At 32.6% G+C, this 17346-nt stretch overlaps 1 protein-coding gene across 2 annotated transcripts in view; it reads left to right on the forward strand.

Moving 5' to 3' along the window:
* The first annotated feature begins 1301 nt into the window (after positions 1-1301).
* LOC118187089 (uncharacterized) overlaps positions 1302-17346 on the forward strand; it is a 69536-nt gene continuing 53491 nt past the window's right edge. Inside the window, exons 1-2 of one of the 2 annotated variants that reach the window (XM_035357271.2) lie at positions 1302-1429; positions 16874-16897. In XM_035357271.2, the coding sequence (XP_035213162.1) occupies positions 16877-16897 (21 nt within the window). In that variant the 5' untranslated portion in view covers positions 1302-1429; positions 16874-16876. Of the gene's footprint in view, positions 1430-1991; positions 2262-16873; positions 16898-17346 lie in introns of those variants that run through there. The other variant, XM_035357272.2, reaches the window with a different exon arrangement.

Genomic DNA, 17346 nt, shown 5'->3' on the forward strand with positions numbered 1-17346 from the left:
GGTTAATTTCAGTACATTAATACTAATTTATATTTTTCAAATGAATTTTTATTTCCGTTATAAATGCTTATATATTGTCTTATACTTAATATATTCTTTTCTGTGCTAAATTGAATTTAATATAATTTTCTTATATCACGTTTAACAGGTTAGTTTTACATCTACATGCTTATTATCTGTGAATTTTTACTACCATATGCTTAATATATTGTTTTGTCTGCTTACTTGAATTTACATGCACTAAAAATCACGTTTACAAAATATCTCGTTTGCGGCTCGGCTCATCGCCGATGAACCGCGAGCTTGGCGAGTAAAAATGCAACGGCGCCAACGGGTTCTCTGCGGATGAAAACCCCACATCGGAATTGCTTTGATTTAATCTTTATAATACAATATATTTTAAAATGATAAGGCAAAATCCAATGTGAAAGGTTATGCGAAGATTACGACAGTACCTAGAGTATTCAGCATTTCGTATAATCCTATAACCAGATAACAATAATAATAATATTAAAATAAATTTTATCTGAATGAAGTTTTCTTATTACAGAAACAGTAAAATTATGCAATTACATAAACGAATACACTTTCAGACAATATATTTAATACTGTTTACAAGTGCAAGCCAAAGTTCTGTTTATGTTACTTCTCGCCCTTCAGCGCACGCTCAAGAATTACCATCCAGGCGAAACTAGTCGATTTGTTCATGACGTCAAAAATTCGAAAAGTGGGGTAGGGTTTGGAAATACGCGTCCGCGAGGGAAAGTCTCTCAGCAAATTATCTTCAAGGTCTTTTGGGTGCCCTGGTGCGTTGTTCCATAGCAGCAATGCTTTCATTGGCAAGTAATTGGTATCAAGGTAGTCCTTAATGCTCGGGGCATAAACTTCAAATAGCCACTCTTTGAAAAGAACCTGCATGACCCATGCCCTTTGATTCGATATCCACATCACTGGCAGTTTTCTCTTGGTTATGAAATTTTTTGTAATGCTTTAGGATTCTCAGAGTGATAAACGAGAAGTGGCTTAAGCTTCATATCACCACTAGCGTTATCTCCCAAAAGTAACGTTTGCACTAATGTTTACATCAGCATTTATAAGCTATTCACCGATTTCAAGTTTACTCTTTTCAGAAATTTTATTCCACGATGCATTTGAACTTGTTTCAGAAAACCATGTGTTCTCCGAACAATATCCGCAAAATCTGCGCCAAATTAAACACAAGATTGTTTTGTTGCATACACTTACTTCCGTTGTTCTCTTCGAGAAGGGGATGAATAGCTTCTGCTTCTCGCTTTCTCCGTTGGAATTGTAGCGTAATTTATTTTTCTTCGGGCACAACGACTGAGAATACAGCGCTCGGCTGTGTCTATTTTTATTATTGTAGTTGACTCAAATTCTTCTCAAATTTCATAGTTGCTCCTTTTCTCTTGTAAGAACTTAATATTATGTGAAAATTATATGTTAAAAAAAAGGGCATTCTTTTATTTTAAGATGTTTGGTTATTTTGTAAGGTTATGTAAAAGCAGTTATATATTTTATTACTGTGCAATATTATTCGATGCATAGTTTTAATAAACTTAAAATGAGAGCTTTTTTTTTCTTTCTTTCTTTGCGTGCTTCTTCTCGGAGATGAAATACGAAATTGGTTCATAACTTTATAAAAAATATTTTTAATACATTAAATAGCGTTTGACCCAAATTCGAGTGTTGCGTTTTGTGTCAAGTGAGTTTTGCGCTTGCGAGCTTAAACGTTTACTGCGTTATACAGAGTTTTAATATATTACTTTAAGATGCTACAATGCATTATATTTAGGAATTTTAGATTTTACCGATGATTTATTTTTCTTCCTTATGCACTCTTTGTTGAATGGAATTATGAAGAATCATTGGCTTAAATAAATGTATGTTCTTTGCAATTGGAATTAGATTTTTTTAATGAGTATTAAAAGTGTTCGTATGTTCTAAAACTGATAGGTTGTCAAATTACATTGAAATCGTTGTCCAGATGCTAGTTGTAGGTGTTAGAATATCCTGATAGCAGTGATGATCTTAATAATGTACAGAATCTGCTTCAGTTGTGAAAATTTTATTTCATATTCACACTGTATTATCTTGCAGCTTTCTTATTTTTGAGTTTTCAAGTGTAGAAGAGTGATGATTAAAATTTTTATGTAGCATATAGTCATTCTTTTTTTGCATTAACATATTTAAAACATTAAATACACTTCATATTGAAATTGAAGAAGGGGGGAGCATTAAAGGTATGCCATAATAAAATTCAAAAATTTCTTCTGTTTAGCTCCTTTCAAAAAAATAAATAAATAAATAAACTGATTAGGTGTAACAATTTTGTAATGAAATTATTTATTTTTTAAAGTTTTCGTAACCTCTATGCCATTATTGGCAAAAGATGTGACTAGTATGTATAATTTGAAAATAATTAGAAATTTTGCATCAAATCGTATGCAGATTTTGGGTAATTATATATTGTATTTTGGAGAATATTTTAAATGGGATATTTTAGCTGTAATTTCATCTGAAATTATCCACTTATCCTCAAAAGTTAACTGAATACTGAATAATTTTTCAAATATGTATTATTTATTTATTTTTTTACGAATGTAATTATTATAATGCATTCTTATGCCATAATTATTATTGAATATTATTGCCATTATTGCATAAATTTGTTCAATGCATTAACATTTAGAACTTTGTGCATTATTCTGCATGGAAAAAGTTTTTATTTCTTGCAATTTATTTTTTATTAGAAATGTAAACTTTTTAAATTTACCTTATATTTTCATGTATAATTTTGGTACTTCTCTGTTTTGCATTTGCCATGCATTTTGGCAGGTATTGTAAAAAATTTCTAGTTATAAGAATATAGATACACACACACATAATGATAGCTCAGATGTAGTTGTTTAGTCTTGCTGTGTGTTTGGCCTCTGTATTAGAGTCACCAGAAAGTGTGGCAGGTACCATAATTTTTTTATAGTTTTTTTTAATATATTCCACACTTCACAAGTATTTGTTAACATTGTTTTGAATTTATTGAAGGCTTTTTTATAAACTTTCAGTTTATGGACCACTTTTTTCTTTTTAATCACGAAGGGTTTTGTTTTGCATGAAGGGTCGGAAACGAATAGCCTTGCAGCTATTCGTTTGAGGTATATTTGAACTCCGTACAAGTTCATAAAATCAAGTGTCAGTTTTAATATAAAAATGGATGAATTTCTAAATATTTAAGCATATTTTTATTACTGTACATTTCTGAATATAATCAAAGTGTGTATTTTTTCTTTAAAAATTTACCCGACATTCAAAACTTCTTATAAGTTGAAATGATATTAAAAATGTCTTGCAACATTTAAGCATGTTGCTATGAAGGTGAAAATGTTGCAAAGCAGGTAAAACAAGTGGAATATTTTCCAATCAAATCATTGTGAAGTAAAATACTAGGCACCAATGACTATAGTTTTAAGTCTGATTATCCTATCTGAAGCTAGCACATTCGTTGTCTTGTATACGATCTGTGGCATCTGGTCTTATTTTCTGTGTCATTTAAATTTTTGTCTGAAAGATGAGCGCACGCCTGTTGAAAATTCCAACAACTGTATGGCTGCTCAGCATTTCTCTGTAAATGAAAAACGAATTCCAGAACGGAGAAAGCCTCACACAGATTTCGCCAACATATCTTTCAATGCAACAAGCCAGCATTATAAACAGATTTGAAAATAAAACAACTCATTTTCATAAAGTGAATAATTCATTTAATTTAAATTGAAAAACATAACGGTAAAGAAAACAAGCACAAAAAAACGAACAGTTAACGATCTAACTCATTTTTCACAATTGTATTGTATCAGTATAGCAGTTTTTATGCTTATTATTTTCAATCTCCTGTCAATGCAAAAAGAAGTTTCAAGGTTATGTTAGAGGTATTTTAGCCTTCAGAAAACGTTTGTATGAACTTTTCAATATGTTTATAATTTTTTTTAATAAATTGTTAACAAAATTAAGTAATGTAATGAATAGGATTTTCTAGTATGTATAATAATAAATTGTACTTTCCACTGTGTTTATGTACACTGGTTATCATAAATTAAGGAAAAATCACGGTTACTGAAAAAGTTACGTGTAGAATTTTATGAAACTTACTCACAATACACAACACAAAGTAAGGTATCAAATAACATAAAAAGAAATTACCAGACAATTATGGTAGTATAGAAATTAGCACATGTATAAAATGAACAAATCGAAGATGTCAGTTTGCTATAGTAAAAGTACCTTCAATATGGAATGTAATCGCCTCTAGAAGCAATACAGCACATACAACGATGTGTGATGCTTTCAATTATGCGGTCTATCAGTTCCATAGGAAGCGAGAGCCATTGCTCTTTCAAAGCAGTTGCAAGGGTCTAGAGGGTGGATTGAGGGCAGCTAAACATCTCCCTAAAGCATCCCAAACGTGCTTGGTAGGATTCAAGTCCGGGGATCAAGCTGGCCACTCCATTCGCATAATTGTTTCCTGTTGAAGATAATCGTATACGATGCGAGCCCTGTGTGGTCTTGCATTGTCGTCCTGTAACACAAAAGCATCACCTATTGCCCCGGCATATGGGCGCACATAAGCATCAAGGATGTCATCTCTATAAACATGAGCATTCATGGTTCCCTTTGGAAAAACATGTAGGTCTGTGCATCCACCCAAAATGATGCCACCCCAAACACAGACACTGCCTCTTCCGTATGCATCTCTTTCACAGATGTTTGACGGATGATAATGGGTTCCAGGTTTTCTCCATATCAAATAATGCCTACTATCGTGGTCTAGACTAAACCTGGACTAATCAAAGAGAATAGCTTTCCATTGCTTAGGCGTCCAGTGGACATGTTGTCGTGCCCACTGCAAACGATCCTTCCTATGGTGTGACTTGAGCAGCACCCAAATGGTTGTTCGCCTCGCATACAGGCCACCTTCGTGAAGAGTTCTACACACAGTTGACGTTGACACCAACCTTCCAGTGGCTGCAGCAAGGGAGGATCTAAGAAGAATCGGAGTAGCGGTTCTATTCATGCATAATGTCAAATATTGGTCATCGGCGCTCGTCGTAGCAGTTGGCCGTCCTTGGCTAAACCTCCTAGGTGCTGAATCTGTGATTTGAAATTGCCTCCAAAGTATATGAACCACAGAAGGACTCACATTTAGCCATCGGGCCACTTATGTTTGACTCTGTCCTGCCTCTAGTCTCCCAATGGCTTTCTGTCGTAGTTCTGCAGGCAAATGATGCCTGGAAATCATTGTTACGAATTGGCTATCTCAGATTTCTGATGTCACTATCACAGTGAAATAGGTGGGCTTGCTCACAAACATGGACTTTTATGCTCCTCGCCAATGAAGTATTCCAAGTGCAATGCCAGTAATTTGCATATTGGAGTTTTACTCAGCTACTCTTACTTGGCAACATATTCAAATTTTACACGGTTTGGCTTATTTTTTAGGGAGTTATCGCTATTTTTGTGATTTTTCCTTAATTTATTATAACCAATGTATGTTACTTTTTTAAGTAAATTCTTCACATAATTGTATTAAATACAATAATTGAAGTGTACATTAAATAAGTTATGTAGTATTGTGTTATTATTTTAAACAAACTGCTGACAAAATTGTATTTAATGCTATAATAACAAAAATTTATATTCAATTCCTTCTGTGTGTATATATATATATATAAGATAAAACATATATTTTTATCTTACATATTCCCTCGCCCTTCAAAAGAAAAAGGCGTAGCGACAGAGAAGCCTTTTTAAAGAAAAAGAGTTAAAGCACTAGCAAATGTAAAAAAAAAAAAAAAAAACATAAATCATAAAATTTTTGTCCTGTAAAGTATAATTTATAAATATCAATATTTTTAAATAAATTTTTAATTTTTAGATTCCTAATGAATTTTTCAGCATTTCAGTCCAAAAGTCTTTTTGTTTGAGAGTTCACATAATCATAATTCTTCAGGGAAGGTTCTTGTTATCATAGAATATCACAAAACAAACTTTTACATAATCATTACTTATAATTAAATGTAATGCGCATAAATATTTATGATACATATTTCCATACTGATAAATTATAATTTAACATCATAAATAATAGGATTAAGATTTTCAGAATTTATGGTTTCACCGTTATCATCTTTCATTTACTATTCCTGATTTTACCAAACTGGAAGTCTCGCAATACTTCTAAACAAACATATCCATCAATAGGGCTGTCCTCTTGAGCTAACCAGTGTGTTCTCTGCACTGGTGGCCCAGGGTTCCTAGACAGTTTACTTGAAAAGGCCTCCGTTCCTTGCATTAAGGTAACTGGCCTTTGAGAACTGCGCTAATACATTCCATAATAAAAAAATATAATAATATAAAAAAATTACACACTCATAAAATGAGAGCCTCCAACATTATCTTACTTGATGACGGTGAAGGGAACAACTGTACAAAGGTAATTACAGGCCTCTGCTTAGGAACCCAGAACTCCCTCAACATATACTATACTTAACATACAATCACCCATAAATTTAACATGCATTTACCATAATTTTCATATTACGTATCTGTAATAATTTCAGTTATTTTTTACACCTACTTCATTTTTAGAATAATTATAAAATTCATATTCAAAATTCTCAACAAAATTTCAAAAACATAAAAATTTATCTTAATATCCTTCCCTATGAATAATTTAAATAGCTTAAAATTCGTTACTTAATTTGCTCACACATAATTATGAAAAATTAATGAACAAGAATTTCAGATTTTCTCAAAACAAATTGCAGAAATTTTAACCAAAGTTGAAATGAAAACTATAGAATCCGCAGCACATTCAATAATTTAGTTCCTGAGCTAGATTCACACGAATGTAATAATTTTTGAAAAAGCGGAAGTACAAATAATTTTCTGTCGCACATACTTGCAAACACTAACTCAGATCGACCTTGAATCCTCTGTAATGCTTAATTCCTAAACGGTAATTCACTGATGATTTCCTTTTCGCTAGGCATTCGAACTTCTCAATTTATCGAGAGATTACTTTCAATCTGTAAACGCGTGATTATTTTTTTGAAGCACTTGCAAAACACCACAGCAGAAGAATGATCTGTTATTTTTTAAACACTGAAAAAACAAACTTGATGATTCACTTCTTTCACATTATCTTGGATTTATCACAAAACAATGATTTGAAGAGCTGAACTAAGTTTTCCATTGAGGTTTCAGGCTGCAGGAAACTATCCTACCAGCTTAATAATCTTCTTCAATATGGGTCTAATCACGCATTTACAGTGTTCCATTTTTCCTTGTGCTTTTAATATAACATATATATATACAGTACAAAGTCTGTAATCCGGACGTCCATTATCCGGAATGATCTATAATCCGCACTTCAAAGCCACAAACTTTACGCATGTGCGTAAAGAATGCGCATACATTGCACATGCTCGTATTGAAAGAAATGTTTAATAAAGTAAACAAATAAATATTAAACTTTTTTTTAGATCATAATTGCTCTTTGTTTCATAAATTATGGTTTCATATTTTTAATTGTATAATTTCTGCATGCCATCTTACCAGTTTTAAATTGATGATCTATTATCCGGAAAATCGACGGAAGTCCTGACGTGTCCGGATTACAGACTTTGTACTGTATATATATAATGTATAAGTTGTGTTGTAAATATATTGTATGAATTGTTGATTTTTCATTTACTGCAGTCAATTTAGTTTTAAAGATGTTTGCAACATTTGGCAATAACTTGCTCTTTCTTAAGATCAAATTACACAAGTGCCATTTTCTATTGCAAAGCCTCTACAAAAAAAAAAAACAAGAACCATAATGAAATATTATAAAATTTATGCTAAACTGCTAATTTTATGGCAGTAGTTTTGATTCTGAAATCAAAATTTTTATAAAGGTTCCTCCCTTTCTTTTATGGAAATAGTTTTTTTTTTTTTTTTGTTTTTGTTTTGTTTTGTTTGTTTGTTTGTTTGTTAGTTAGAAGTTAATTTTCTATTTAGATATTTCTTAAGTTTTGGGGTCCAAACAGATCCCAAAATCGATGCCTTGTTTCACTGCAGAAGTGAATACCTGTCAGTACTTTTGTTTTATATCGCACATATGAAATAAACCAGATAAACACTATAAATAAAAAACAGCATTTATGTATGAGGCTGTTTGAAATATATAGTTGTTCTTCGCATCACAAGAGAACCAAATCTCTTTTCCTCCAACATCGAAAACACCCGTGTATATGAATTTCTGCTGGACTGCTTTTCTTTTCCCCATGACAAATTGAATACTATAACGCTAACAATAACCTACTTAAGTAAAGCTACAACTTCTTTCTTGAATGCTTTCACCCTGTGTGAAGTTCCCCTTTGGAACGGGATTGCATCTTTAAACGGGGTTCTTTGACGGCTGTCTGGTATTGAGGTGAAGTCCTAAAACCCATTGTGAGATTGTACATTGCAGCAGTTGACCCTACTTTTGTTTTAATGGACAATAACGCACGTCTTCATACAGCTGACATCATCGATGGCTACCTGGAGAGTGAAGGGATTGCACGTATGGCTTGGTCAGCATATTCGCCCTACCTTAATCCCATTGAAAATCTTTGGGATGCTCTTGGCTGTGCTGTATCTTAACGTTTCCCACCTCCAGCCACTCTTATTGAGTTGGAAACTGCTCTGCAAGAAGAATAGCATTGCTCAATTCTGCGGTGATTGACCACCTAATTGAAAGCATGGCCACAAGGTGTAAACTTTGTATACGGATGAGCGGGGATCACATACCCTATTAATATCCTTTTTTTTTTTTTCATTTTATGCTGTCTATTTTCACTTTATGCATAATTCTGTTTAAGTCTCCAGTATGTCATTATCTGATATCTTACAAAAAGTTATATTGTTTTCATTTCTGTATATAATTATTGAATTTGTTTTATGCATAAATATATATGCTACTTTCCTGCCGAATTTTGTGTCAATCAAAGCAGTATTTGTTGATTTTTTTTGCATTTTACATCTTCTTGCTTAACTTTCCTCCTATGCTTTCCTCCTTGCTTAACTTTCCTTGCTTAACTTTCGTTCTTGCTTAACTGTTGTCCTATATCTGTTGGATTTTTATGAGTAATGTATCAGTAGAAATTTGTTACAGAAAGCAAACTGCTTTCTAAGGTAATTATCATTGATTATAATAGTTAATGTGCATAAAATCTGGCATTCTTTAATAAATAAAATAAATAATTAAAATAAAAATTTCTAATAGAAAAATCTGGAAACTGGATTTGAAGTCTGTTTGAAAAATAGTATAAAGGTCAAATAGTTTGTTTCTCTGTAAGAAAGCATGTACAATTTTCTTGTTTATTGTTAATGATATTGATATTTTGATTATCTGTTCAACCCTTCTGCAAAGTCGGCAGCTGTTGGGGAACTAATTTCTCACCATTCTAACACATGAAAAATAGTAGCTATTTTAATCCTGCTGCAGTGTTCATTTCATCTATACATACATGCTTGGGTCCAAATGGAGCAATGTTTCTTATTTCTATTATTAACTATATTTAATTTTTTTTTAATCAATGCAACAATTTCTTTTCTTCTTTAAGAAAGTATGACATAAAAATACACAATATTTTTAGGCATACGTATCATTATTTAATTCAAAAAATAATTGCAAAAATATCAGAAACTTCCATTTTCACACAAAAAAAAAAATTAAGTTTTAATTATACAAATTTTATTACATGTCTGGTAAATACCAGACACCTTTGATTTTCGAAACCCCCCCCAGGGGTCAACGTAGAGAACTCTGCGAAGCTACTGGCTAGGATCTGTACCTAGGCAGTCTCAGCCACGGGGGTATAATATTTTTTAGCTTGGCAGCTCCCAATGATCCGTGGGGTGGGTCTGTACTCACTCTTCACGAGTCGGGTGGCGTAAATTCCCGTAATTAGGGTATCGGTAGCCAAATAGCGCATGGGCCATTGATCGTCCATTCCCGCTGTCCTTGGAATACCATGTAAAGCCTGGAGGGAGGGACAGCCCGTGTAGTACTGGCGGGTAGCACTTTCAACGACCAGTCGAAGTGCCAGGCATTCAGCCCACCCCATCATGATCTCTGATCGCTGGAACGGTGATCAGAGATCATGATGGAACATGGTCTTGGTTGACCAGTGTAGCATTGGGCCCGCTTAGCTGGTGGAGATCTATATGAAGCTGTTGTCCTGGTGATGTGCGCACCGGGACCTCAGTTGGTGTGTTCTATCTTCTCCCTGGGGGCTTTTTGCTGGGTAGCCTGCCCGTGCCTTATATCGGGGGGTTCCAGTTGGGCTTTTAAAGGCGTGTAGTGTCATTGAGTTGATGGGGCACGTACAAAGTTTACTTACTTACTTAACTTTTGGAAGTGAGTGTAATATGTGAAGTATTGAAGTTTTCTGCATACCTATATCTGTTGGATTTTTATGAGTAATGTATCAGTAGAAATTTGTTAAAGAAAGCGAACTGCTTTCTAAGGTAATTATCATTGATTATAATAGTTAATGTGCATAAAATCTGGCATTCTTTAATAAATAAAATAAATAATTAAAATAAAAATTTCTAATAGAAAAATCTGGAAACTGGATTTGAAGTCTGTTTGAAAAATAGTATAAAGGTCAAATAGTTTGTTTCTCTGTAAGAAAGCATGTACAATTTTCTTGTTTATTGTTAATGATATTGATATTTTGATTATCTGTTCAACCCTTCTGCAAAGTCGGCAGCTGTTGGGGAACTAATTTCTCACCATTCTAACACATGAAAAATAGTAGCTATTTTAATCCTGCTGCAGTGTTCATTTCGTCTATACATACATGCTTGGGTCCAAATGGAGCAATGTTTCTTATTTCTATTATTAACTATATTTAAATTTTTTTTTAATCAATGCAACAATTTCTTTTCTTCTTTAAGAAAGTATGACATAAAAATACACAATATTTTTAGGCATACGTATCATTATTTAATTCAAAAAATAATTGCAAAAATATCAGAAACTTCCATTTTCACACAAAAAAAAAATTAAGTTTTAATTATACAAATTTTATTACATGTCTGGTAAATACCAGACACCTTTGATATTAGGAAATAATAATGGCAATTTAAACAAAACATTCATATTCCTTTTCATTTTTATGTCATATATATACGCAAAATTACCTGATTTATGACTATATTTCCAATGTAGTAAAATATTCCTTACTGAGTAACTGTAGAAGTATGTTTCATACATGCTTCATTCAAGTGAGACTTGGATATTTATTTACCACACTTCATGCATACATGTTGAAATTTATTGTCTGATGTACAGAGATAACAGGGACCTCATTGTGCTCACTGAGCTCTGTGTTTTGGCAGTAGAATTTCCAAAGTCTCTTGCCTGCCCTTGCACACTTTTCACTAATTCAGCTGCAGCTTCTTGTCGTGGGAGCACATCTTTTCTACAGGTACGGTTTTTTTATTAATGCCATGCCTAAAACTTCAATGAAAATTCGTCGTCTTCTCTGTGATTTGTAATTCCAATACATGATTATATCACTTGAATTTATGATGAACATTTACAGCTTAAACATAAAAAATATTTAAAAATATGACTGGCTACCTATTAGTTTTTCTTCTACGAGAACAGCATGAAATCATTTTATCTAAGGTGTCTGCAGCATCTCTATTAGAATTATAAATAAGAATTGCTTGTGGTTTTTTAGATTCTGAAGGGCCAACTTCCCCCCCCCTTCAGAGTGTAGTGTGCTTTGAATAATGACATTTTTTTCTTTTGGGTATGTAAGACACAAGCATAGTGGGGTCACAAATGTAGATGAATAAATTTCTTTCTTTTTAGTTTGGAGCAATTCAGGGGAAATGGAAGGTTTGTTTTTTCTCATTGTTTCAATCGTAGCAATATTCCTTTTCAGTAACATCTGTCCAAGTGTATATGAGGAAAAGAAGTTGTACCATGTTATATTATGTCTCTTGAGACCATAAGACAAATCAAGAACTACCCTAAGCTCCTGATCTTTCTCACATGGCTGGTTTCTTGGCTTTCCAAGGTAGATTAATATTTTAATCCAATATTTGAATATTCCACACATAACTTGTCGCATAGAACTCAAAATTTTATGCCATATTTTGCTGGTTTTTTTAGGTATATACTATTGAAATGGACAGTTTCCATTGAAGAAACTAATTGTATATCACCTGTAACATGCATGGGATTAAAAAGTTTTGGCAGTATTTCCGCCCATGTATCCCATAAGTCCCAAATGGCTGCAAATTTATCCTTTTGTCTACTGCAGGAACATGCTTCTCGATCATCAAATCTCAAAACTCATTGGTATATGAAAGAATCTTTGCAAACAAATTGTGGTCCCGAAAACAGCTCTGCTTTTCTCTGCATCTCACAAACTTTCTGTAAACTTATTACAGGGCTGTGAAGTCGGAATCAGAGTTGGGCGGATTTTTAAGTAAAAGGAGTCGGAGCTGGAGTCACTAAAAACAGGTCAATTCCAGTTTTTGTTGGACAGTTTGAATTTGAAATGAAATTAAAGTGAATTAAAAAAAACATTAATGTCAGACTGAGTTATTATTTTTATTTATGAACTATATACATTAATAAATAGTTACTTTCTATTTTAATGATATATTAATAAATATATATATAAGGAAGGAGAATGGATGTGATGTTTGCCATTAGTGATTAAACTGATTCATTTAGTTAGAAATCTCACTGGTAAATTTAGGTAAGCAGCAAGAACTCCCAAAATTGATGCCATTCTTAGGAAGCGAGCAGGAAAAGGATCAATTATTGGTCAAGCAAAGCGATGAGGAAGTACATATTTAATGATATAGAGGTTTTTAGAATTAAGAACTGTTTTAGAAGATGTAGATAACCCTAATATTTCACTAACAGAAAGACTGGAATGATCTTTCAGAATTGGAAACTCTTCTTTCTACATCGTATATAGCTACAAAAAAAGCTACCATCTGAAGAATTAACAGAGGCGAGAATGGAAGAATGTGATCTTTGTTCTTTCTGAAATGGAGGGTTTATTGCAGAAGGAATCATTTCTTCTATGAAAAAAAGAGAAACTAGTTTGCTAGACAATGATATCTTGCCGAGTTCAATATATGTAGATCCAAAACACTGAATTTTTTTGGATGACAAACAAATTAAGAAGGCAAATCTATGAACTTTCAATAAGAATGAAATTATTTTCAGAACAATTGGAATATTCAAATCAGGAAAGTCAAACTGTAGACATTGCAACTGAGCCTCCATCATCCTTTTTCAGTGATGAATTAGATTTTTAGAAATATTTTGGGATAATATTGAAAAGGCTAAGGCAAACGAATGAAAATAAAGAACCTAGAGCCTTTAGATATAAAAATAGAAAAATAAAAACAAGATTTCTACAAGGCCTTTGAAGAAATAGAGAAATATGATTGCACTTGCAAGACACCTCTTTTAGAACTTATAAAAGTCTATCCTGAAAAGTTAAAAGAAGTTGCCGTAACAGTAACAGCTGTTCCTCCTACTCAAGTCAGTGTGGAAAGACTCTTCTCAGCTCTGAAGTTTATCAAATCAGATCTATGGTCTTAAAACAAAGAAGATCGTCTCGAAACTATACTGTTTCTTAGAAGTAACTAATGCCAGTTTTCCCATTTCATAATAAATGCTAATTAACCCGTAACAGGGGACATGCGGTCTGACGGACCGCACCACATGTTCCTCCCATCACCCCTATTACATGCTTTGTCCAAGTGAATGGATTCTTCCCCTAGCTTCACTTTTCGTGACCTTCTTTCTCACCCCTTCTTATCGGAATGCTTTGGCAAGTGTATCTGTTGAAATTCTTCTAGAGCGGTCTGTGAGACCTCACCTCCCTCTCAGTGTTACAATTTTCGGCAGTAGTGAACACATGGCTCTGAAGTTAGGTCCGCGGAGATTCATTTATCCTTCTGATCCACGTTATGCAGAAGAACTGAAAAAACTTCTAGACGAAGTTGGAAGTGATTTTAGTGAAGAAGATGACTGTGAAGAAAATTTCTGCGAAAAAAGGCGAGCAGTGGTTTTGATGTCATCATTGCATCATTCGATAGAAACAGACTCGGAAACACAGAAACCTGAAATAATTTGTTTTTATAACAGAACCAAAGGTGGTATTGATGCTTTAGATGAAAAATGTTCTGTCCATTCCTGTATTAGGAGAACAACCACGTTGGCCTATGGCTCTTTTCTACCGGTTAGTAGATATGAGTGCAGTAAACGCATACATTTTGCACCAAGGTTATAACCAAAACCCTGTTATGACCAGAATGGTGTTTTCGAAAGAATTAGCGAAATAATTAGTCCAACCACTACTACACACGAGAGGGAAAAATCCAAGAATAAATCGAGAATTGCGCTTGACGATAAAGCGGATTTTAGGAAAAGAAGCTGAGTCTAAGGATGTGGAGCGGTGCACAAAAGAAGCAAAATTAAAATCAAGGAAAACATGTCGTCTGCGCCCCCCAAGCAAGAAAAGAAAGACAGCATATTTATGTTTATCTTGCCAAGACCCTGTTTGTTTGGAATGCACGCAAAAGTTATGCAATGAATATGCTAAAGAAGACGAAAACTAAATTGTTTACTATCAAGATACTGATATTTTAGGTACTGTCAAAATTTTTCTGTATTGTGCTACATACAATTTTCTGCAGTTAAAATTTGCTTTGAATATTAACTAATATAGATAAAATAGTTAATTCAAAATAGATGCATTCTTATTTTTAGTTTTATAGAATTTAGTGCAGCATATGATTTTCATCAAAAAATTTGAAGCTATGGGGAATTTTTCTGCGAAAAATTTAATTTCACTTTAAAGTGTAAAATCATATTTTCTTTTCCGAGTAAAATGTTCAAAGAACATCTAAGTGAAATATCATGATTATATTTTATATAGACGATTTTTAAAAATTTATTATAATTCGTGGTCTCTGAGACCGCACGTCCCCTGTTATGTTCAACTTTTTCACCTCCCCTGTTACGGGTTAATATAAATAATTTTCTATGCCATCAGTTTTTTTTCTGTAGCATCTATTACCTCTTTTATATTAAAAAATACCCATGTGTACATGTTTACATATGAAAGAGTCGGAGTATTTGAAATTTCTGGAGTCTGTCATTTTCCCTACCGACTCCACAGCCCTGCTTGAATACACCAGCAAGCAAAAGTAAACATATAAAGACGCTGAATTCAGTACTATTAATTTCTTTCCACACATTCCCAAATACATGTTTTCCTTCTATATTCAAGTTCATGATGACAATTTACTCGATTTCTTTTGTAACAAACAATCTAAAAGCAGACAGTTTATCATGAATTCTTGAAGTAGCATATTTAGTAGGTTCTGGTGTAAGGTTCAAAATATTCTTTGAGTGGCGATTACCTACTTATAAAGGAGGCTCACGTCTATACTGAATTGATTTATCTTTGGACATATAAATGCTGTTCGTAAATTCATTTTCTGGTTCATTGTCCGAAGATAATTCAGAAGCTTCAGAAATGTGATCTTCTGATTCCGACACAGTTTCTTTGTCATCGAAGCAGTTAATAACATATCCATTTCTTCCATCATTGAATTTATATATTGTATAAAATAAACCCTGTTATAAGCTAGAATTGGTACAATAATTACTTATTACTTCGAACTCACTTCGTAGCTGCAAACACTTCTCAAATTAAAAAAAAGAAAAACCCTGAAAAAACTTTTAATGCTTCTCATTGGTTATGACATTCATGTATCTCTAGACAATTTAAGAAAAAAGGTTTGATTGCTATTCCCCTTTTTTGATTAATCTTTTAGAATTTTTCAATTTTTCTGAGTAAGTCTTGACTTTCTGTCACCACTACGTTTACAGAAAAATTTATAACCATAAAACAATACTGAACAATTATTAATTAACAATAAATGTATTTTCGATTTACAAATGTGTGTATTTTTTATATTACAAAGAGGAAATTGTATTCCTAACACAGTTTATGTAAACTTTTTTTTTTTGACAAGTACACTTATGTTGCAATTAAAACAAAAAATGAGTATATCTCACAGAATAGTAAACTGAGCACATTCATGAAGCCACAATGTAATAGCCATATAATTTTTAATTTTATCACAAAATTAAATTACTTTTGAGTCAAAAGGGACCTGAACACAGCAGCAGGTTAAAAAATGACAATGAAAAAATTGCCTAAAACATCAATGAAGTAACAAAATTAAAAATGCAAGAAACATCCATTATGAAACATTGAAAATTATGTAAAACAGCAACAAATTAATTAAGCTGTACCCATCAATCTGTTTTACTTTAAAAAAAGGGGGAGGAGAGTTTCACAAATTTGGAAATCGCTATTATTACTAAAAAGAATGCAGCAGAAACCACAAACATGATCCTCGAACTTAAAAACTATCAACATTATATGCTGGTGCAACTATTAGTAGGTTGCCAGATAAATATGTTTTCGTAAATTTTTGGCAACATAGCGCTTTGCTCAGTGATTCTTTCAAGACTGGACAGATAATCAGAGAATACATTGATTTTTCCCCCCCTCCCATTTCTTTCTAATGTACAAAATACATTTGGCAGCAAAGAAATTTGGATTGTAAAATCCACAGTTAAAGAAATTTGTTTATTAATTTGTCATTATTTCATAACTTAAATATGTATGTTATGTAATAATATTTATCACGAAGAAACTTTTTCTTTTTTTATATTTTTAATTTATTATTTAACTGTTTTTTACAGGCTATGGATAATTTAGAAAAACAGGTAATTTTAATTATTAATATCTTAATTCTGTAATTATTCAAAATGTATGTATTTTCATATTTAGTATAGAACAGTGGTTCTCAACCTTTTAACGCATACCCATCTAAACAAAAATTGAAAACGTTTTGTACCACCACTACAAAGTAGTACTACCACCACCACCACCAATCTTCAACAAAGCTCACATCGCATAAATTTACGAATGCTTGAGAAAAAACTCAATCAGTATGTTGGGGTTTTAATTTTTAAATTTAATAGTTAAAAATACTTTGCATCTTTGCGTACCACCTATTTTTCTCTTGCACACCACCAGTGGTATGCATACCACCTGTTGAGAACCACTGGTATAGAGTATCATATATGTTTCATTTTTAGTAATATTGATGTTTAGGGTATGTGAATATGTAATATAAGATAAGATATATGGTCAAAAGTCGTTAATTCGGACA

The sequence above is a fragment of the Stegodyphus dumicola genome, chromosome 9 (genome assembly GCF_044657685.1).
Source record: "Stegodyphus dumicola isolate Sdum_Otavi_A_Nest chromosome 9, ASM4465768v1".
Taxonomy (NCBI): domain Eukaryota; kingdom Metazoa; phylum Arthropoda; class Arachnida; order Araneae; family Eresidae; genus Stegodyphus; species Stegodyphus dumicola.